Here is a 24475-nt window from a genome sequence, read left to right on the forward strand (position 1 = left end):
TAAAGTTATGTTATGTCAATTGATAATTTATGACAATTCCAACCAGTCAAAAGAAGTTTTTTATATATAATTTTATGATCTATAATTTCCGTCTAAGGTATTTTTATGATAAAACTAACCGTTTTGCTGAATATTGCTAAAAACTCATTTTTTGACATTTGACCTTGAAAAACAATTTTTCTATACACGAAAATGATGGGGAACATTCAAATTCTATGTTCAATTGTATTTTAAACAATTTTACTGATTTTCAGCTTGATGGAAATTTAAGTAACTTCGAATGTCTAAATTGACCGGATTATAATTTGATTGGCCTATAAAATCGGTCCTCGGTATGAGTCGTTCACTACAATTGTGCGATTCTACCAAAGTGAATCAATTACGTAACTATTCATTTTTTTCACGAAATTAAACAGAACGTAACGAAACGGCATTCGAGAGGATGAATCTAGTTCGAATTTGATAAGATACGAGTTTACTTAGGCAGAAATCCGTTCCAACGTCTCACAGTATGATTATCCTTTTCTTTTCTACTTCTTGGTTAACACAAAAAGATGTCTCATTTCATAATATAAACTCGAAAAACAAATTAAGAAATTTGAATCAGTTCCGTTGATTTAGAAAGTATAAATACGCATATATACGAGGGCGGATCGAAAACGATATCCTTTATATTTTCAGATGATTGGGCAGGCCGTAACATAAATTTTGCAATTTACCGCACGTCTCTAGCATTCATAATAGCTCTGATATAAATTTTTGCGAGTGTTATATCTTTACTCTGCCCTAATTTCTTCTAGCAACGCCCCAATCGCTTGCTTACTTCATCAGCGCCGATCGAGTTTCGACCGACAAACTACAGCAACATCCACACCTAGTTGTTTTGTTTTACAAACCTATCAAGTCGTATTAGTGGTATTTTTTGTCGAAACTGTACTCTACTAAAATGTATCAACAACAGAATTATCGCACAAGGGGTGAAAAATTACGGAAAAAATGGTGTAAAGTAATAAAAAGGGGCAGGACTACTGTTTTATCAAGTACAAGTATCGGTTTTGTTGTGAAAATCATGTAAAGGTAAGTGGTTTCATTTTTTTCAATATCATAATCAAAACTTAAAACTTATGATACAGGGTAGGTTAATTGTATAAATATATAAATTGATAATAATTTGTGATGTGACATTGTCAGATTTCCACTTTGAGGAAATTTTGGATACTTGTCAAAACCTCCTTTTAACAATAAACTGGTCCAATATCAACATATCTTGACGACCACTAGATGTTAGTTACTAAAATGCACAAATATCTGTTGAAGAGATACAAACTAGTTATGAACTAGTGCTTGAGCTTGTGCCGCCCTCGTAAATACTTTTTGATCTCTAACGTACTTCTTTAAATCAAATTAACGGTAAACGGAACATAAAATTTACGGAAATACCAGAATGTTACGTGTCCTCGTACTATTCAAAACTTTTTGTGGAAAATCCGATATGAAAATAGTGAACTCGTAGTTGGCAAGTGTTCAATCTTATTATACACAATTTTATATCTATAGAACAGTTTCAAATCCATCAGTTATGCAACCAACATCACTAGTATGCTTTAGACGTAGTTTTAATAAAAAAAATACAAATATCTTTGAAAAATAATATTATAATAATTTAGAACATTTCGTTTATTATTTTTACACCCCTCATATTTTCTATATTCACTACGTAATAATTACCTATTGGCAAATATTATAAATAAAAAAAATCAAATAAAGATATAAAACGAAATATAATGCATGTATATATTATGCAACCAGTTAAACATTGCTGTATATTACTGGTTATCTACATTCAACGCCAGTTCGGACTACATAATTTTCATTCTGGGATGAGGTAACCTAAATGAACTTCTGTTATCTAAAGTGTTTTGTTTATATTTTTCATTCATTTTATACTGTTTATATTTTGAATCGAATCACATATTCTGATGGAATTCTACTTGGAAGGTCATACAGAGCAGCTGCTAAACACTCTAAACACGTGACTGCGAGAATTAGTGTTCAATTCCAATATTTATAAAATATAATTAGTCCGGGAGCAATCGGCGCAACAGTACCGAAAATTATTCCACCTCGATCTTATTCAAATTGCCCTAATGATGATATAAATAAAAAAGGGTCTATGACTTTTCACGAAAATTATTTGGGATATGAATTTTGAAAGATTTGAAAAATCTCGAATTTAGTTACTTTTGACCTATGAAAAATATATTTAAAAAAAAATAAAACTCAAATAATATTTTTTTTCAATTCTTCATACAATAGTTAAAATTATTACTAATGAGAATTTTAAAAAAAAATTTGTTTTATACTTGTTTTTATTTTTTATTTTCGCGCGCTCTTAAGTATAGCCGTCTCTCTCTGACTCATGCGCTGCATCGGTCTCTCTGTGTCCTGAATCATTATTTATAATTTATCTTAAAAACTAACAACTTTTTCAAAATTGTTATAGAGAGCAATGTTATTAATAATTAAATTATCTACAATTTGTTTCCAACAAGTTTTTTTCTGGAATCAGTTTTACAAAAGTTATTTAAGCATGAATCGGAACGTGCCCAAATTCAAGATTTTTCGATTCATATCTCTAAAAATATTAACTTTATCGTAAAAAGTCATCAGGCCTTTGTTATTTGCATTTCAATAAAGAATATAAAAAAAATTTGTTCGGTTTGAAAATAACAATTCGTTGTAATTGTTTAAACAATTTCGGTTTAAACAATATAGAACGGGGTTGCTCCATGGCAACATGCAATTATATCATCAGTAGGGAAATTTGAAGAAAAAAATAGAGGTGGAATAGTTTTCAGTACTCATGCGCAAATTCCTCCTGGACTAAATTGATTATTGGAATATACGAGGAAGGTTCAATATATACACATAATGTTTTTATAATAATCAAATAAAAAAACAAATTACCGTTATAAAGCACTTTCACCTACAGGACATGATATTAACCGTTATAAAAATGTTTTAATGTTTATAAGTAATATAGTATAACATTAATTACGTAGTTACGATGTACGTTAATTTTTATTTTCCAAAACTAAATTTTCTATTGTTATGTGGTAATAATCGACAAAAAGAGAATTTTATTACTTTACCACGGTAAAAAAAGACTTTATGGTACTAGTGTGGAAAAAATACTCCACTTAAGGGACAACTATAAGTAGGGCTTCGTCTAAAAGTAGGTTAGAAGAAAATGTCCTACTTCTACTACTGATTTGACCAAAAAAAGAAAAAATAACGTGTCAGTCATAAAAATAGATTGATATGTAATGTTAAGAATACATATGGAGAGGCTAACCACCCCTTATGGGCTGCGTCCCATTAGAGCATGGTAGGGTGGATCGAGGTTAGGTTGATTTCAAGAAAAAACAAACGATATAACAAATAGAAACGTCACAGCATTTTTCTTAATTAAAGACAAGCAACAATATGCCGAAAAAGTTCTAAGAATCTACTTATCTATTTAAAAATTTCACTTTCAAAATGGCTACTGAAATTGATCCAGTTTTATCAATATTTTACTGAAATTTTCCTCATTTTTAAAAATTATTTACTCTTATTTAAAATAATTATATGTACATAAAAAAACTTTTTTAATTATATTCGATAAAAATTAACTATAGTTAAAAACTCCTCTACTGACATAGACCGTGAATCCGGTCCTGTTATATTAAATAGAATGTAATAGAATCTAAAGGCGGATGCAATTCATATTTACATTATATACGAAGACAATTTTTTTATATTGTTCTTACAACCTGCTCACAATATGTTGTGGTCAATTTCTATACTCGTTTACCACAAATTAAGCATTTCGAACATTCTAGATATGATTATGGTGTATATAAACGAGTCTCTAACAGTCGTAGTAATCAGTTAATAATCATATTTCGTCGTGAACAAATCGGAATATCAAAAAGTAAAACAAATTATGAATTTAAATATATAAGTGTTTAGTAATAAGTGCATAGTTAAGTTTACTAGATAATTTAGTAGATAGTGATTAGCTTAGTGCATAAATAATCAAAAAATTTTTAAATACATAAGAAAAAATTAACATTTTTAGGTCCAACTAAATTGTAAATATTCCTGAAGTCAAATTTCACTATTTTGGAATTTCTTATGGGAAAAAATGTACTATCTAAAAAAATGTATTTTGAAAATTTATATTTCTGAAAAGAAAGCTCCTTTTTGGACACCTGTTTTTTTATGATTCATTATAATGGACTGAACAGTTCAAAACATCGAATTAAATGTAAAAATTGGCCCTTTTATTAAGGACTAATTGCACTACAATAATTTCATAAATGTGTACAATAATTCTTCCCAGGTTCACCAGGAGAGACATCCTTAGAGTCGCTTTTTTGACCCATATATTTTAAATTATGCCATTGCCAAGTTCACCAGATTGAAAGGATCTTTGTATTCGAATTTAACCAACAGATAAATAGAAAATTTTGTAAAATTGGCGAAGACAGATGATAATGAAGGAATTACAAAATTTTGGAAGATTATTTTTAATAAGTTCACCGGGTGGACAAAATCTTTTGAATCGAACTTAAATCCTCTTCGAACTATCGCATGAATTCATCAATGAAATCAAAATTTTGGTAATGACAGATGACAATACATTAATTTCATAAATTCGTGCCATTATCCTGATCAGTTCACAAGGAAAGCAAGCAGCGAAAATCCTAAGACTCGCTTCAAGATTCAAAATTTTTATAACTAATTTCATAAATTCGCGCTATTATCCTTATCAGAAGAGTTTTTATTTTTTTATAATTCCGATTACAATTTTTCGGACATGTCAACCCGAAAACTTCGATTGACAATAATTAAGTTAAATAAATGAGAAAAATGTTATGATTTTTTTTACAAACTCCATTATTAGTAGCCATTTCGAAATGAAATACAATTTAAAACAACCACTTACCTTATTAGTTGATGAAGGGGTGTGATAATTACGAGATCGGGTGGATTTATCATCTGATAGGGATTTGACTGGCGTTTTAGTAGTTTGAGGACCCGAAGTACCGATAGTGGGGTCGGCGTTTTTCGTCACCTCCAGACTTTCCGGCACGGTCTGAAGGGTGGAACGCATCGCTGCCGACATCGTCCCCACTAACACTATCGCACTGGCCACTTCACATTACCTGAAACAATTTTTTTTTTTGAAAAATAAGCCCTAAGAGGGTCTATTTAAACATAATCATAATAATCAACATAATCAACTGCTCCAACTAAGACGCCATCTCAACACCATGGGCATCACGGACGATCCGGAGTGCCTTTGGTGCATGAAACAGGCCGAAACCGCAAACCACATCAACTGTGAGTGTCCAACACTTACACGAGACCGTTTTAAGCTCCACAACCTGTTTAGACATCAAAGGGTTCAAGCCAAAGCGCCTACTCGGCTTCTCAAAGAGCAACGGCCTTTGGTAATTTCAAGTGGGGCACTATGAGCCTATATGAAGGCCTATGTGCTCCCATCGGGCCCTTAGTCGCCCACAATGTATCTATGAACTATGAAGGTGAGCAAAGCAAAAGATACAAGTTTGATAAACATTCTTTTGGCTAAAAAAGCACTTATCCAAACTTTGATTCCATTTCTGGGTGGTTTCTTTCGAAAAAAACAACCACTGGCCCATTTTTTTGTCTCATTCTTCGCAAACGTTCTAATAAACTCTCGAATAGTGTGTTCATCCACTTTTTTGCACATTTCCATCTATTTCTGAAGTCATTCCTTGTCCTTAAATCACTTAATTTCCGATTTTAAACTGTTTTTAAATAGTTCACAGTTAGTATCATGTATAAAACAAAGGTTGGTGTCTTGCCTAGGCTTTCAGAGTGTTTGGTTTCACCGTCCACTCCTATTCCAGTTCTGTTTGCTGCTTTTGACCAATCCGTGCGTTATTTGACGGCATTTCTGTTCATTTATAATATGAAGTGCCTTCTACAGCTTATCATTTGTCAAAGCTAACTTTTTTCGTTATTTCGTCCTGAGGTATGTCCCAGGCTAGGTCGTTTTTAAGGACAGTGTTAGCATGGAAAGGTATTAACATTTTTCAAACTTATTTGACCCTTTTTCCAATAAAATTTTATTTCCATAATGTTTCACGAGAAATACCACAAAATCGATTATATGACAGACTGACAAGTCGGTACAAGTTCAAACTTGCTTCAAAACAAGAAGGTATTACACATAAGAATGATAAATTAGAAAAAATATATTTATTCCCAGTTAACACTTTTTGAAGATTGTAAGTTCTCTATTATATGTTATAAAATTAAATTTACGAATTATGATACTATATGACCAATTCACAAATTGTGACATTACATTTACTGTTATGTACCAAACGACGTTTTTTACTCAGATCGTTTAATATAAATATCAGGTAGATACCACACGACGCGAGAATATTTACATACAAAAATACGAACTCCACGGCATCTCTAATGTATCTTTATAAATCAGCAAATTAAATGAGCTTCCTCAAAGAAATCTGCCTTTATAGAACTAAAAGTCGTTACTGCTAATCAGAATGATACCTACTATGCAAATTGTTTAAAATAAATTATATATGCATCAAAATATATTTTATTTGAATATATTTGCATCAAATACTTTCTATTACGTATTTTCGTTAGAAATTTTGTCGTAAAAAAATTCTCACAGTTTTTAATAAACACGTGGGATTCTCAAAACTATCAAAAAGAATTAGTTATTATATTTCATTCCATTATATAATAATCTAGTTATATAATATGAATAATTTACCGAACGTAACAATAATATACCAAACGACGTTTTTAGAAGTACCAAGCGCAATGATAATAGTAATTGTTCGATCACTTGTTCAAGGTGTCTTTCACTATGATTGAAGTCAATGACTCATAGATTTGATAATTTACCGTATAATAATAATTATACCGGTGTGTTAACGAGCCAAATTTCAAAACTATTAGGTTATCTGATTTGCTTATTTCTTCATTTTTTTAATTACCTAATTTACAGCTTTTTATATATACCAGGGTCACCGTAATTGTTCGCATCCTTTTTTAAACAATTACAAAACCATGGTAAGTCGAAAGTACCGCAAGTGACCACTGGAAGCAATGTTTTATACCCGTTAAATCGATAAACTTATATTTGAATATACAGAGGAAGAAAAAAAGTGTTCTGGCACTAAAAAAGCCTACGAGAAATGTTTATAGTCGTGGATGCAACGTTGGGAAAATTTTATGTTATGTTATTAGTTTCATAGCAGGACAACCCTTGTATAATAGGGCGGTTTCCCTCACTAAGGCTATTCAATTATGTCGCGGTAAATGGATGGTGATCCCTTAAATAACATTTTGAGAATTTAATTATCTTAATCGACCTTCTCATAACTATTATTGTTAATGTAAAACTTTTTTGCTTTTGTAGACATTAGTTGGAAACAAAGATAGAAAAATTAATTAGTCAAGGTTTAAAAAATCATGAAAGTTGTTAATACGATTTTTTATTGATATTAACGTAAAACTGACCTTTAGCCTTAAGCAGAATGAAATCTACTTTCTCGATTTAGTAAAAGAATATCAACCTTCGACGATTTCATAATTTTTTTATTTTGTCTGGTAGACATTGTCGATTTTTATTATAGATCTGGTGAAATATACAAGGCGTACTATAAAAAACAGACAAAATAAATATTTATCCTAAAAGACAGAAAGCCCCACCTTAGTTTAAAAATAACAAACCTCGACAGAAGTCATTTTATAGTATAAAGTTTCAAAATAAGCTTAAATCAATGTTTTCTAGTTTTCTTAAACTACATTTGTTTTTCCCTTTTTTTAATTGATACCGTTGGCTGCTTATTCACCCACATCTCGTCGAAATTTATATCGAACCGTAACGGTGTAATTGGTAAGGTTGTCGATTTGTTTAATTTTCAAAACGAAGATCGGAGGTTCGAAGCCTATCCAACGAAATTTTTGTTTTATATTCTTCGCTGGTCATACGGCGTCGTTTAAACTCTACTACCCGATACATTACTGTTTATAACGAAGAAGCAGTCTCACTCAAAGTAGAATCTAGTTCAGATTTTATATTGGTAGAGCCAAGGCCTCTAAACGAAGGTGATATCGCTTCTACAGACAGACGGGCGGACAAAAGTAATGACAAGAAGAAAACTGTATCCCAAATATGAAAAATTCATATGTTACCTCATCGATTTAAAATTTAAATTTAATTTGATCAAACGTTTACACAATTAGGTACCGGATTATTGAAACCTATTTAATAGTTTGAAATTCAATTATGGAGCTCAATGTCAATCAACATCGTCGACATCTGAAGTTCTGAGGAGATTAACAGTCCCTAATCCACAAATCAGTTCTAAATCATTTAGTTCCTTGAGATTTGTAAATTATAATTGAGCATATTTAAGTATTTCCTATTTAATGTCTTAATTAGGGCATTATTGTTTTTTTGTGTTGGATTATTGAGTCAATACTAATTAGTTTTCTCCTACGAAGGTTGCTATTTAAGTTTTGAGATGTGAATATGTATATTGATGATTTTCTACTACTTTCAACGTGGATTAAACCAACAGCAGTGTACCGATTAACTCATCTCAAGACGAATAATTCTCCACAACAATGCGAGCTCTCACACATCAAAATCGTTTTTGGACAGTCAAAACATCGAAATAATTGTGATGTCAACGTTTTTCTACACCTGGAGAAGCAAAATCACAAATTTTGGAAGTACCTCAATAAAAATGGAAAAAACAGCTCGACAATTTATTCAAAAACATGCAAAAGTGTTTTGATATTAATAGAGAATATTTTGAAAAACAATAAATCCATATCCAATTATAAATATTTGTTTTTATTTGTCTATTTAAAAACTCAAGTAGCAACCCTCGTATTAATGTTTATATTAGCAAATTTAATAAAAATAACCATATCTTACAAACAAACTGCTGTTTATTGGAGTAAACCAACAGATTATCAAAACAAATATAGTTATATAGCAATATCAACATAAAATTACGTTTGATTAATACTAATTCTGAACACTTTATTAGAATCAACTTGGATAAATTATGTGTGTAATAATGTCAGCAATACTAAGAATCTTTAATGGATATAATTGAGGTTTTTCAATTTCTATTTTCTGTCAATGCAAAAAAGATGAATTGACCTACAATATTCCGCTAAATAGATTTTTAAATATTATTGGTATTAACAACAAATATAACGCGAATAGCCATGAAAATTTATCAAATCACATTAAATGTTTATAAATAAAAAGTATTTACATCAATATATATTATTCCTTGACAAAGAAAAGTTAGTTTAGGAATTCAGGGCATTGTTCATCGGATATTTTTTGAATAAATTATGCATAAACAATTAAAATCCTCTATGGCAAGAAAGTAATGACCTCCCAGGGACTTCTATCGCCGATGACTCATTTAACGAGATACCTATACACTTGAAAACGAAGAACCTGTCTTTAATAACGCGAACACCTACCATATATTTTTTTAAAAATAATTGCCATCATTTCCGGAATATATATTTATATACCACGGTACTAACTATTGATCTGGTACGACAGGTAAATTGCAATAATAGTTGCAACGTATGAAAAAACCGTACAACAAATTTCTATACATAAATCAAAGTTCTACCTAATAAGGCTAAGTTTCTTCAACCAATATTGGCCTCTAAACGGACGACTTAGCCGAACATTAACACGTTTTTCTCAAAATAATAACAACTTAAGAACATACCATACACAAATATAGAATCTCATGTTTCCACTAAAGCTAATTTTAAGTATTAAATCTATTTTTCTGTATTTAGAGACCAAGTGAAAGCTTTGACAGGGGCACACTTTACGATGAGAAAATGTCACGTTACGATACGTTTTTTCACTTATACCACGAAATAACACAACACTAGATTTTATAAATATTACGACTCACCCATAAAATAATCCTGGTCACTTAAAAATCCTTTAAAATCAACACACACCTCAAAAAAGCATACTTTTAGATTTCTACAAGATGGCTGGGAGACTGAACGTATACAGACCAATCGATCTACGACGTGCTTCAACGAAATCGCCCTAAGAAGCACGTTGACTGCTTCAAAAACGTCAATCGTAGATTACACCACCTTTCCGTGACGTCGGTGACAAGGTGACTACTTGTACGCATGACCAACCGGACTGTGGATAAGAAACAGTGGCAGCCAAACTTTCCAAATTCTTCCTATTCTATGATTTTTATCGTAGATGCTTATAAAAAAAGCGTAATTTAAATTATTGATAAAATATTCTTATCAATTAACAATACGATTTTTTTTAAATGAATCAGCTATGAATATTTTATTAAATATTAATTTATAAAACATCGAATATTTTTTGTTGAACTATTCTGAGTGTAAGGACCTCTCTACATACAAATTTCGTAGTAGCTAGAGTACCGCATAACGGGAATGTACTAATTCTGATATTACATCTGAACAATAAGGTGATTAAATTCTAGACAGAAATATTATTATTTAATCCTATAGGTAAAAATTTTAATAACTACTAAGTTGTCTTGTTAATAGTAAACACCATTCACTTTTGGAGAAAACAAGCCGAATACATTTGTCGAATCTCTCATTTTATGGTGATAAAAATATTCTTGATACCTAATTTGTTTTCGCGTCAGTTGAATTGTAGATGCAATATTAGAAGGGAATTTTTTTCAAATCGTACAACTTGAATCAATATTGTAATAAAAACGATAAAAAACTTTGTTATGTTATAAATAACTGACTAATTTAAAATTTATCACCCAGTTTTTATTACCTACTCCTTCAAATGAATTTACACAACTTCATTCATTGGAAAATACAATATAGATTAGCTTTATTATATTAGGGATGAGAAGTTTTCAAATTGACATCCTACGTATCAAAATATTGGATGTTTATTTATATACCAACAGCAGCCTCTCCCTGCTATATTTAGAATATTCTAATAAACCCCTCAAGGTATATACACATTAAGAATTTCCATTTCTCATTGTTTTCACTCCAATTTCATATTGTGTAATGAATGGAATTCCAAATAAATATAACTAGAGCGTACTACAGAAACTGTAAAAGGGGGTGTAACTAAGAATTTAAGCAATAATAGAAAATAAGATACCCCGGTTTAAAAACTAATATGAAAATAATTCACAAACATTACTATCGTCAACTGACTTTATTTACACTATTCAGTAGTTATTTCATATTAATTTGTTCATTAGGCTCAAGTCATAACCTCTTAACTACGAGGTATGCAACTAGCTATACTTCACATTCGTTACAAAGTAGACGTCTATGCCTCTGCGGTGTGGATTAGTATCACGTGATATGATTAATATAGCGTAAACGAGGGTGGATTAATAATAAGAAAGTGATCTTTATAGAAATTCAATGGTTATACACCAATCAATTATTACTTTTTCATGTTTGCGTAGGTACATTCCTTAAAGTATTCACTAACACAAATAACTGGAGTATTAAAATAACAAAAAAGAGACTAGAAATACATATATTATGATATTCATTTTGTAAGTGGTTTTAATAGAATTTCACAAATTACTTCGAGGCTGTCGTGATCGTATTAATTTCAAAAAAGAACAACTAGCAAGACTAGCATTATGTCGTGTTCGTAGCGTGTACAATTATCCCCGATTGTTATAATGTAGCCCAAAGGAGAATAGCTTGATTTAATGTCAAAGTTTCCGTGGACGTTACTTTACTACGTATGGTAGAGTTGAACTTTAAAATAACTTTTCTGTCACTGAAAAATGGTTTGTACAGTAGCGTAGCAAGTATAAAAAAGAAATTAACAAAAAGTTTTAAATAGTTATGGGTTGTTTTGTGTGGCTTTGGTATTACAATTAACGAAATCAAAAAGTGCGTATTTAGCCCGTTTCTGTCCTCCAGCCTGATTAAAATTGCAAAATATTAAATATTTGAAAGAATTAAATGGGGCACAGTACGATTTTTTTCTGATTTCCTATCCCCTTTCACAGTTCTTCCTCTTTCCAATGTCTTCTTCTTTCTTGCTGTCAGCAGTGGGTATAGTAATAAAGTGGTAATAGTTCTAATTCGCTTTATTTGTGTATAATTGTTTGGTTTGTTTATTAATAAGAGTGTTTACTGTTAAATGATTGCTTATTAAATGAAAAATTCTTTTGCTGCAATATATGAACAAAAAACTTTCTGTAAGTACTTTTAAGCAACTGTCATATCAAAACTTAATTTTTCCAGTTTCTTATTTTATTTTCACTAATATCTTACTTCACTTTTGATTTTGCAAAAGATTTGTATAATTTTTTTTCAATTCTGACGTATATTTGTTTCAAGCTGATAAAGAACTATAAAATTATTTTTTTATGAAGAATTATAACATAACCTATAACTATAACTTTTTGCTTGGACTTTGAAATAGAGTTGCGAATTTTAGTTGTAACTGTTTTTTCGTAACAGATTTATTAGGAAAACTGCCTATGTTCTCGGTGTTCTCATCTCTAAAGTTCGTTAGTTTAAATTACAAGTTTGATATTGTTAGGTTGTATGTTTTATGAAAAAATCGTTTGAACGAAAAGTTTAATTTTAACTTATATTATTGTGATAATATATTGATAACGTATTTTTGAAATTTGTTCCTTATACGTAATCACCTAATTAAATAATTATTCTTCTATGGAATATAAGTGCATAGAACCTTTAAATAACATTAATTTTGTTTTATTGTTTGTTTAACTGTTATTTCGTAAAAGTTATTTGATCTACTATCCCATTAATTTGCTATTATTTTTTAACACTTAGCGATCAAATACGTAACCTACGCAATTGATTTTTATAACAAGCTACTACAGTCTATGTAAATTTTTATTGATAATACTACTCCTGGGAATCCCCCTGGCGGTTGTTAAGAATAAAACAAAATTATCTTGTTTGTGTAGGTGTAGCAGTTATTCAATACGAAAATAATGATGAAATATCACCCCTTTCCTCCTCCTATTCCCTACCGCCAACGCTAAGGGTAGTATAGTATTAGTACGAGAGCTTAGTGCGCGTTTATACGATTATATCTACATTTAATTTATTGACTTGACTTATGTAGAAAATAGTTAAAATTCACTCATTTTATGGACAGTTTCATATCTTAGTTGCTTAATTATTGGAATTATATGAAAATCCCTGTAATCTGAGTGAATAAATCAATTCTTAAATGGGATTATGTGTAACTAATTTTGACTTGTCACAACTATATTTCTTTCCAGAAAAGTAAAACGTAAAACTCCCATAAGGTACGCGTATGAAAATTTTTTCCAGATTTTTGGTGTCTGAACTAAAAGTGTAAGTTTCGTGGGACGAAAAAAATTAAAAAACGTCGACGTATTTAGAAAGATTTTGATAAGAGATAGAACTGCTCATAGTTTTTTAATTTTATAGTTTTCTATAACGTATAATCAACTAAGTCCTTTAGATAATGTATTGTTTTAAACTTTTTGCCAAACAATCCGCCATACTGTCAACTCTATTTAACTTTAATCCCACATTTCAATGAACGGCTCCTACGCCACGTTTTAAATTTGAGCGTTTGCGCAATTTTATTGACGTATACTACTATACTTGCGCAGAACGTCAGTTGTGTCATTCTCAAGAAGGCCGGAAGACTTCGCAACAGTCTAAACTTTCATGTAGTCCGAGAGTGGTGTTGCCTAACATCATGGAAATATTACTTCACTTTTATTTAATCTTGTGTAAGTAAATAATTATACGTAGTATAGTTTTTTTTTAATAAAAAAAATACGGTTAACTTTTCTACGGGATTACTTATATATTAAACAATTAAGCTTTTTGAATATGTCATGTTGATATCATATTTGACAATGTAACTATGATTAGCTCGAATATGTTTTATCTTAGAACTTTAAAGGTAGAAAAAGTTTATTGGGAATTTCATTTTTGCTTTCAAAATTGATATATTTATATTTGTTTTCTATTATTCATTGTTAAAAGAGTTAGTGGGATATTAGATACAAAAAATCCATTTTTTGAGTTTTGGAAAGGATTTGGCACGTCAAAATTATGTCACGAGATTGTACTTAGTTTCACTCACAAGCAAATGCTCAAAAGTATATAAATTATTAAATAAAAAAGTTAAAATGTGATATTTTTGATAAATACGAGGGTTGTCTCTTGAGATTTTACAAAAAGTGATACAAAACGAACCATTTGGAAACACAATGTTTCGAAATATTCGCCCTTAAGGTCTATAAATTGTTGCTAAACCACGCAAAAACCAATTCTGGAAACATTTTTCTCACTCTGAAACTGACCAGATGGAATAGACTGTCCGCGCATCTTTTGTTTGACCGTGAATAACAAGAAAAAGTCATTAGACGATAAATCGGGCGAATACGGACAATCAGACATTAATTCGATGTTTATTTCCTTCAAATATTCAGTTGTGTGAATCCATCTGGAACATATCTTTCTGAGACATCTAAATGTTCGTGCAAAATGGATTGTATTGCAGTCTGCGATACCCTAAGAGACGATTCTATCTGTTTGTAAGTCCCAAACCGATCTTTTTTAATCATGTTGCGTGTAGCATCGATGACAACTAATTTTGACCGACATTCATCACTGACGGACGCACGACCGGCTTAGATATCATTATAACGTCTGCTACTTTCCATAGCTAAGGTACTTTCCCCTATGGTGAGGTCAAATGCAGAGTTTTTTTTAGGTTTTATGTTCTAAATTCCGTAGAAACTTCTTTTGGAGAAGTGGGTCTAAACATCGAATCCTCCAGTTCCAATCTTATGTTTCTTCATCTTCGTTGATCTGGAAGGTTTTTGCTACGAATATATTTGATTTTTGCTTATGATCTTGTACCCAATTTCCATCTTCTTATTGGTGGGTTATGTTCTTTCGTTTACAGTGGAACTGTGAGATCAATCGCTTGCTCAAAACTGATTTCAACACTTCGCCAATTGTTGTTTACTAGTTTGAGTGCATTCTCCTTTTGTATTATATCATCACTCAGAGTAAAAAGTATCTGAGAGTGGTCCGAATTTAACTGTCGGATTTCCTCGGGGGAACGTTCCCCAGTTCCGTAAAATCGCACCTGATTCATACCACATATTTCGTTACATTTTCAAATTCGAATAAATCAAGAATTTTTTCTTTAAATTCATAATGTCCACCTCTCAAAAATAAATAAGAGGATTTAAAATCTGCATTAGATGTGTGTCTGAAGATTTATTATTTGACAAATAGGTGCAACAACTTGGTCTTTAGCTTCGGCCTTAACCTTGAAACAAGCTACGACAAAACCTCGTCATACAAAATTCAGTGTTTCTACAACTGAAGAAACCAGTCCGTTAGCAACACCAGTGTCGAGTACCGCTTCCAAAGATGATTCCGGCGTAGCTTATTACAGAATGTTCAATGATAAATCAGGAGCTACGTGTATTCTTCTTAAAACAGATGCTGTGGTCGAGGTAAGTTATACCACAAATGTAAAGAGTGCCTCATAGTTTCAACGTTGATCTTTGAACGTTCAAAAACTAATACTAAACACCTACTAAAAACAACTTTTCGGTAATGGGCAACAGAGGGTAATAGGAGCGGTGCGACTCCCAAATCAACCACATTCTTTAGATAACCAACTCGAGTTCCCGTTTCAGCACCATCTCTTGGTTCATTAGCAGTACTAAACGTACATCGTTCCTGTTTGGTTTTGGCGGCATATTTCACATTCAAATCATATCTTTCGAAACAATCTGATGGAATTGTATCATTAAAAATGATCATGATACAGCATCTTAAGAAAGATATTCAGATTAGCTAAATTCAACTATACTAGCGAGAAATGTCTTCCAAAGCTAGTGCCCTTTGTGTTCAGTGAGAAACAAGAGGCTATTCTGGCTGATCATCCACATAAAATCGATTTTGTAAGGTATGCTACCTCGACTGAAAAATTTGGTGTCGCAATTTAATGAAACCAAGAAGTCTGTGGACATAGACATTCTAACTGGTATTAGAAAGCCGGAAACGACAAGCATCAATGGGATATAAGGAATCAATAAAACGGAATTGGATCGATTCTTTACAAATTTACAGTATCGATGAAACCGATCTAACGACGGTCCAGGAAACGGCACTTAAGAGATAAAAATGTAAAGGTACAGTCATATCGTAGGAAAGAGGTGAAAACGTCGCAACTATCTGTACTATAAGTGCTTCAGGATCTGTCATTCCATCTCGACGCAGCTAGAAAAAGTTGGTCCAAAGAATGTTCTGGTTTTGACAGCCGATTGATCATATTTGCGTTCTTTGCAACCAGGCTTGGGCCATTATTGGTTTCCCAGCTTTGGCCCAAGCAAAGCCCCTTCAAGTCTGGGGGCTCCTAAATGGGTTGTGATGAAGTATTCTTAAACTTTTTTCTTAGTAGGCTCCAATCCCTCGATTCTGCCTGAAAATCTAATGTGATAGACCTTTAAATTCACTCTATGAGTTACTCTTTATAATTATGTAGGTCTACTGTATATTGTTAGCGATATTATCATAAAATTGCTATTTTTGCAAGGTTCGCTTCAAACTTCATGATTTAGATGAACAAGCGGACTCTTTTATACCAGAAAAAGCCCTCATCGAAGGTGAATGCAAAGAAGAAGATGCAGCTTGGATGAGGATCTCCTGGACTGGATACAGTTTAATCATCAATTTCGCAAAAGTAATTAACCAATTTAATAAATATACAAACCTTATTATCGATACACCCTCGTAATATAACTATAAACGTGTAATGCCATCTCGTAGATATAATACGTATTACAATTTATTGTTTTAGATTTGAAGTATCGCTTAATAGATGTCGCTAATGCGTATATACGAGGGTATATTGAGTTTTACACTTTTATGAATTTCGTAATTTATATTTTCTTAACGAAGTAGGTTAGAAAGAGTTTACCGGAGGCAGCGAAACACATAGACAATACGACGATCAAATAACGCGACTGGAGTGTATTTTTATGAACGAGAGAGTAATAAAACGATGAAATATTCGTAATCCAAAGCGTATCACTACTTTTAATAGACAATTTATTCGTATAGATACGAGGGTTGCTACTTAAGTTATGAGATACCCATCAGTACATATTCCAACAAATGTTTTTCGGTCAATATCATGTAGACTCGTCACTACATGCTATCAAAGATGCATAAAATTTAGTTTCATGGTGTTGAAATAATGCAGAAGAAGAGACACAAGAAAGTAGGAATAAGAATTACAAGACTTTCAGGATCGGAAACTCGAGGAAAATGTCTTGTATATCAACGAGGATGATCCCAGAAGTTTGGTGTATAATATTTTGAAATATTCAATTTCGTTTATACTTATCGTATATTTAAAATAACCTACGGAATTGTACACGAGCTGGCAACATAGCTCGATCAAAATATATGATGGTAGGTCAGGTTAGAACGATGCGAACGCGACGATTTACCATTACGCAGATGTTCCAACACCAGATTTCGAATTTTTTCCGCTATTTGGTCATTGACGGGTGGTGGTGAAATGTCCTGATTAACATCCGCCCGCATTTGTACAGATTCATTCAACATACAAATTTGAGAGAATGGTTTATTTCTTTATTGTTTATTGTTCTAATATTTACTTAGACACCTGGTGGTGAACGATGGTACATAAGCAGTATAGAACTCACCGTTAGTCCAGATCTACCTCAATTTCATGGTATACCAATACAAAGTAAGATAATATATATGATAAAATAAGCTGTATTTAAACAAAATATATAAACCCGCAGGAAAATCGTCTATCAAATTGTACCATCGTCAAATGTTGATCCCGACACCGGTGGGAAAGTCCTATTCCTGTAGCGAAGTAGAGATACCTTTAGAAACCGACGAAGAAGACAATCCGCCGCCGGGGATGCACGGAACGCTCTATTTAAGGCTTCTACAAGTTCAAGCGTTCATGTATCGCAGCGAATCTTTCGATACGTCTTTCGAATGTAAGCTGCAGAGGTCGTTTAGAGACGAAACGGCTCCGATAGCTGTCGGGTCTACGTTAGCAGTTGCGGTGTTAGTTACCATCGCAGGTTACGCCGCTTATAGGTATTTCAAAGTGAAAAACGTCCAGTATAACACTATGGAATAAGTTTGGTTTTTAATTTGACGAATCGAATTTGTGTCTGGTATGTTTGTCGGATTGAAATTGATGAAAGTGGTTTGTTTTATGGTAGCAACAAATTCAAATATTGTTAATGGACTACCACTTCTCCTATCCCGCCTAGTGAAAAGAAAATGGCGAAACATCTATTCGGTTCGCCGTTCGAAGATAAATGAGTTTACAGCGTTGTCACAAGTGGTTAGAACGCGTCAGTTCTGACTCTTTTTAGTAGCAGTTTTGATCTGTAATGGACGTAATAGAAATTGATAAAGCGTCTTGATTTCAGCACTTTTTTCATAGAAACGTTTTGACCTATGTCGGTCTTTATCAAACAAAACCAAACCAATTTTCTATCAAAATCAATAAGATTTATCAAAAAAAACCTAACGCGGCCGTTTTTACTTGATTTCTTCGCTCAAAAGTTGCAGTAAGTTCGCATAATACTCGCCGTTGATAGTTTTTCATTTTCCATGATAGTCAATCAAAATTATCCCACGCACATCCAAAACAACCGACGACATGACCTTGTCTGCAGATGGAACGGTCTTTGCCTTCTTTGGAGCCGGTTCTCCCCTTTGCTTTGCTTGTTCTTTTGTTTCGAGAGTGAAATGATGGACCCACGTTTCATTCATGGTTATGAAACTGCACAAAAACTCGGCTTTCTGAGATGGAAAGACCTTTACGACGCTGTTTTTGTTCCATTGTGACCAAACGCAGCACAGAGCTGACTCATTTTTGTTCCCAACTCCGCTAATGAATAAAACAAGCTTGTGACAACACTGTTTCCATGAACTCGACTAAATATACACGAAACTGACATCGTGTATTGTGTGTATCATTTTGTTTTTCAATAATTTTTTTTCTTTGGAAATACATACACGGTCATATCAGTTCTCAGTTCAGTAACAGTCGAACCGGTTCAATCAGTTTTTCGTAGGTGTATGTATGTATTGAGACTCAATGGATCATTGAGTCGCCCTTTCTAGATGCGATACTGGGGAATACAGTATTTACAGCCGATCCATCAATCCCAATCCTTTTAAAAAGTCCAGAATGTGGGATGCTCTAGCTTCGTCTCCTATTTCATACTCTCTCACGTGAAGTGCTCTTGAGTTTCACACTTCGAAAGAATGTGGTTAGAGGTTTCGTCCTCTGAGCAATAAAATATGCGCGCCGCATTATCTGCTAAGTTTAACGTATTTAGGTGTTTGTTGAGACGACAGTGCCCAGATAGGACTCCTGTTAGTATTCGTAGTTTGTTGCCAGGAGAGTCTTTGTCTGTCTCAGACCTTGTAGGTTGTCCCAATAATTGGTTTTGATCCTATCAACCTTCTTTTGCAATGCTTTGCCTCTCCCTTCACTCCGGAGTGTCCCGGAATCCATTGTAGAGTATTTTTCTTGTCTAGCTCGTTTAATTTTTTTAGGCAGTCCCAAACGAGTTTGGATTTTATGATATTGGAGCTTAAAGCTCTAATGACTGCTTGGCTATCGGAGATGATGATGATCTTCTGTTTGCGACAGTTCCTCTCCAAATTGAACTGGACACATTTTTCATTTATATAAATTTTTGCTTGGTGTGTTGCTTTCAGTTGTTTGGTTCACTCCTATTCTGTCTGCTGTTTTAGATCCATCCGTATACCACTTAATGGCATTTCTGTTAATTTCTTGTATGGTGTTTTGACTCCACTTACTTCTACAGCTTAGTATTGAGCTTAACTTTGGTTTGGTCATTATTTATGGACGGCTTTTTCATTTGTAATTCCGTCTCTGAACATTCTGTGATGTTTTTTCTCCAGTACAATGGGAGATTTAGGTTTAAAAAGATAAAAATTTAAAGGAAACTCAAACTCAGACGCTGATCTGACGGAATGAACACACCTATTTGTATCATTACAGTTCTAAGAATTCTTGTGTGTAAAAAACGCGTTAGGCCCATGCTCATACCTCAGTTTTGATTTGTGTGTTCTCGATTATGGAGTTTATTGACATTAATAAAGCATGTGTATATTTGTGGGACAAAAAGGACTCAAAATATCATAATGCAAATATAAGGGAGGCTGCGTTTTGCGCTTCTGTAGGAGAAATACCAAAACGGACAACAGCATTGAGTTCAACTGAAACGGCAAAACGGACGGTTCGACTGAGACGTTATATGACCGTGTAAAAGGACCTTTAGAGAAAATGGTGAACGTAGCATTTAGCGTTTAAATTTTCGAAATTTTCCGGGGGAGAGCCCCTCGCACGGGGCCCCGCGGTGGTTAGCGCCGCCACTGAATTAGACCCAAATAATAATTTGTTTTTGGACTTCATTTACAAATTAATAAAACACACGTTGTTTTAATATTTATAGTTGTTTTATATTTAGGGCTGTTTTAATATATTTTTCTCTAAAAATATCATAATTACATATTAAAAAAAATGTTATGAGAAATAAAATGAAAATATATTGTTCGTAATTTAAATTTATGGTTCTAAAAGTAACAATTTGTCATATATCTTAGTCAATAGAGCGTAAATTTCAACAAATCTGAAAATATCGGCGCCAATATCGAATACAGTATTAGATCGTAGCAAAAAATATGAATATTTTTCGAAAATTTTCATTAATAAAAAAAAATTTGATTCTCCAATTACACTCGTCTATAATAGTGAAAAGGCACTTCTAAATGTATATAATTATTGAAAAAATTGTAAAAATTTTGGAAAAAAAAGTGTTTCAGCGTTTCTTATACACATATTGTTAATCTAGAACCTGTAAAATTTTTGGTATCAACTCTCTCAACCTTGCAAAGATCATTACCATTCTTCTCCTTTTTACACCTCGTTTAACCCCACAAAGATCATTACTATTCTTCTTCTTTCTACACATCGTTTAACCTAACAATGTTCTGTCAGTTTCGTATTGTTCTGTTACTTGATTCCAGTTTTTGGATGGAATAGGTTATGAAAATAATTACTTTAAATCTCAAGTATGCCTTGTAGGGTGTGCCTCAGTAGATTTCGGAAATATTCAAAATTATTTGACATATTTTTCGCAATATTTTGCTTATATCAAGTAGCAACATATGGATTTTCAACTAAGAATTTTTGGAAATAGTCACTCATGTTTATTTTTTTTAATTTTCCAACTATTTTGTAACTGCGTAATTTTAAATACTACTATAATTAACATATACGCGATCCACTAAAAAAAATTTCGGAAAATACAACTAAAAACGATAAAAAACACGAGAAACACAATCCAAATAATACTAATAAAAGATTGTGTTTGCCTCCCAGCGGCCATATCAGTATCATAAACGTCAAAGTTTTGAAATGACCTATTCTTCTCTTTTTTACATCTGGTTTAACCTAACAAACTTTTCTTCTTTTTCTACATCTCGTTTAACCTATCAAACATCATTACTATTCTTCTTCTTTCTACACCTAATTTACCATAAAAAATATCATAACTATTATTTTTCTTTCTACATACGTCATTCGAATTTATCAATTTTAAAGCAAAATATCAAAAGAAGTGATTTTGAGTCACTTGTTTAACCTAATTTTCGTTTACGAACAAAAATTTTACAGGTTATTTGCTTGAAAGAAAATATTTTTACCATAATGTTCGTTATGATACATATTTATAAATAAGCAAGTACATAAACTTGTTCAAAGTAGATATAGTGTTTTTATATTATATTTCAAATGTTGTACATGATTAATTTTAACTTGAAATATTTTGCTGTTAATAGTTTGAGAAAATGGAACCTTGATGATACTCTGAATTTTTAATATGTTACCATGAAAAGGATGAAAAAAATAACAAAAAGTGTTTTTTTTTTCAATTTTGGGAAAACAATGAAATTTCACCTAAAAATGGTCACGCGATTTTTTTTGCATTATTGATATTTACAAATTTAGGGTAGCTGAAGCTTAAGGGATGAAAATTACAGATTTAAAAAATCCTAATTTGATCAAAAATTGTGATTATGCTCAAGAAAAAATACGGACATAGTTGAAATTGGAATTCATAAAATTTTTTAAGCATTTTCTTTGTTAAAATTGCAGTTTCTAGATGTATTTTTTATCCCCGAAGCCGTAGCCACTTTAACTTTGTAAATATTAGTAATACAAAACATTTCAAACTACAACTTTGATCAAAAGTTTTCATTCCTAAATTTTACCCCATTCCCGAAATTCAGAAAAAAAAATTATTCCAAAAAATTCTTGACATATCTATTTCAGACACCTCAAAGTAACTTATATTAAAATTTCACATTTAAAGGCACATTTTTCAACTATAATAACTTAGGTGATATATTGGGAGGAACCTGAGTACATCATGACACTAAAACAAAAGTCATAAAATTGAATTCCCCAATCTTACAGCTGTGTTTATCCTGACCTTCATTCAATTAACAGTCACTTCACAATCCCTTTCTCCCTTGTCTATAAATTACTGCAAAACACATTGAAGACATCAATCGAAGATCAATCTTTGAATGAGATAAGACAAACAAGGCTAGGAAAGTAACCTAGTAAACTGTATTACTGTCCTAGATGTCCTAGATGATTGCTCTAGCTCGAAGTAGTTAGTGCAGTTTACAATATACTGGTGACGAGGTTTTGAACCTGGAGTGCATTCATGACCAAAAAATAATTCAATTGTAACTATACCGATTTGCAATAGATAAATTAACCTAACCAAAGAAGGCTTTCATAAACGTATATGGACAAGACTGTGCTTTATGTGCTTCACCTACTATTTGAAGGTAGTATTATAAACCAGGATAGTTAAACCAATGGTGGAGGACGATATTAAACTACCCTAACTTGAAACACTAGTTTACTTGTTGATAAAAAGCTAGTTCTGTATACATGTACCTAGAACTACTAACTAGTCATTAGAAAAACGTGTATAAACAATACCATGGGTTTTAAGAAAGAAGGAAAGTGGACAGTGCACAAGGAAGCTATTAAACTCCCCTAACTTAGGTGCTAGTTTTTTACTAGCTTACTAGCCTAGAAAATAAACTAGTTTTGTGTACATTAGACCAGAGATTCTAGTTTTTAACACTAATTTGAAAAACTATCCACATTTGATCAAATTTCTATCATCAGGCAATGCTCCATTAAATAATTCTAGGATCCTTTCACAAATATAGTGTAGTAAAATATTTTTAAATATAAAATATTGTTTTTTAAAGTTTTCTAATTGTTTAAAGTATAATAAAGTATTGCAACTTATTTATATGAATATATAGTTGTAAATATACATAAATTATGTGGGAACCGAAAGTTGTTGATGAAAATTTGTAAAATTATTATCGTCAATTCAAAGTAGAGCATATCATTCAATTGTTTTATTCAAATACTTTGATTAGAGGGTCATACTTACGAAGGTCGAAAATCTTGACAAATAATAAACTTTTATTAATGCTCCAGACATTATAATACATATTAATACATCTTGACCAACTACTGGATCTGGATTTTTGGCATTATCCAAGCATGTCCCACAAATTTTCATATACAATTTTGAAACGCCATAGTCTGTCTTCCATATAATACGATATTTAAAATTAAACAGTAGATTGGTGTTTATTAATTTTAGGTAATTTGAATTTTATGGATATTATTATACACATATATATGAGAATAAAGTTAAACAAAATAATAAGAGTTTCATTTTTAATTAGTACCTATTGAAAACATGTTAAAACTAAACGAAAACAAAAGATTATATTATTTGGAATCTAAGTGTTATTATAAAGTTTGACATTTTTGACACTAAACATAGTTCATAGCAGTGGTACCAACATCGAAATTTATTCACTACAAATGTAAGCTAATAATTTCTCAGTAAAATCTATTATTCAACCACAGAAACTTCTATGATACGAATAAATAAATAAATAAACACAGAATAATTATAAATATGAAATATAATTTAGAGACTGTGACAAAAAATCTCGTTTTGTGTTAATATCCGCAATCATTTGATAGATGATCTATCTGTGTTAAAGTAATTTCTTGTTCCCAGTTCTATAGTTAGTTTTTATGTTTGGTCTCTACTTACGTATTTATCCGGCCAACTATAGTTTTAATATTTATTGACGAATGTTGGTATCACTGGGGAATGTAGAATAATAACCACAAAGGTACTAA

The 24475-nt window shown here is 31.8% G+C and overlaps 2 protein-coding genes across 6 annotated transcripts in view; one reads left to right on the forward strand and one right to left on the reverse strand.

Annotated features, from left to right (window-relative positions):
- LOC130903774 (MAP/microtubule affinity-regulating kinase 3-like) overlaps window positions 1-10227 on the reverse strand; it is an 86811-nt gene extending 76584 nt beyond the window's left edge. For 3 of the 5 annotated variants that reach the window (XM_057816094.1, XM_057816095.1, XM_057816092.1), the window contains exons 1-2: window positions 10047-10207; window positions 4994-5213 (exon numbers count right to left, since the gene is read on the reverse strand). In XM_057816094.1, the coding sequence (XP_057672077.1) occupies window positions 4994-5173 (180 nt within the window). In that variant the 5' untranslated portion in view covers window positions 5174-5213; window positions 10047-10207. Of the gene's footprint in view, window positions 1-4993; window positions 5215-10046 lie in introns of those variants that run through there. The other 2 variants (XM_057816093.1, XM_057816044.1) reach the window with 2 other exon arrangements.
- Window positions 10228-13793: 3566 nt separating this feature from the next.
- On the forward strand, window positions 13794-23987 carry LOC130903776 (uncharacterized). The gene is made up of 5 exons (XM_057816098.1): window positions 13794-13880; window positions 15406-15629; window positions 16718-16864; window positions 17812-17899; window positions 17958-23987. The coding sequence occupies exons 1-5, from the start codon at window positions 13847-13849 to the stop codon at window positions 18308-18310; spliced, it is 846 nt and encodes a 281-aa protein (XP_057672081.1). The 5' UTR covers window positions 13794-13846; the 3' UTR covers window positions 18311-23987.
- The last annotated feature ends 488 nt before the right edge of the window (window positions 23988-24475 follow it).

Source organism: Diorhabda carinulata, chromosome 2 (assembly GCF_026250575.1).
Source record: "Diorhabda carinulata isolate Delta chromosome 2, icDioCari1.1, whole genome shotgun sequence".
NCBI classification, from domain to species: Eukaryota; Metazoa; Arthropoda; class Insecta; order Coleoptera; family Chrysomelidae; genus Diorhabda; species Diorhabda carinulata.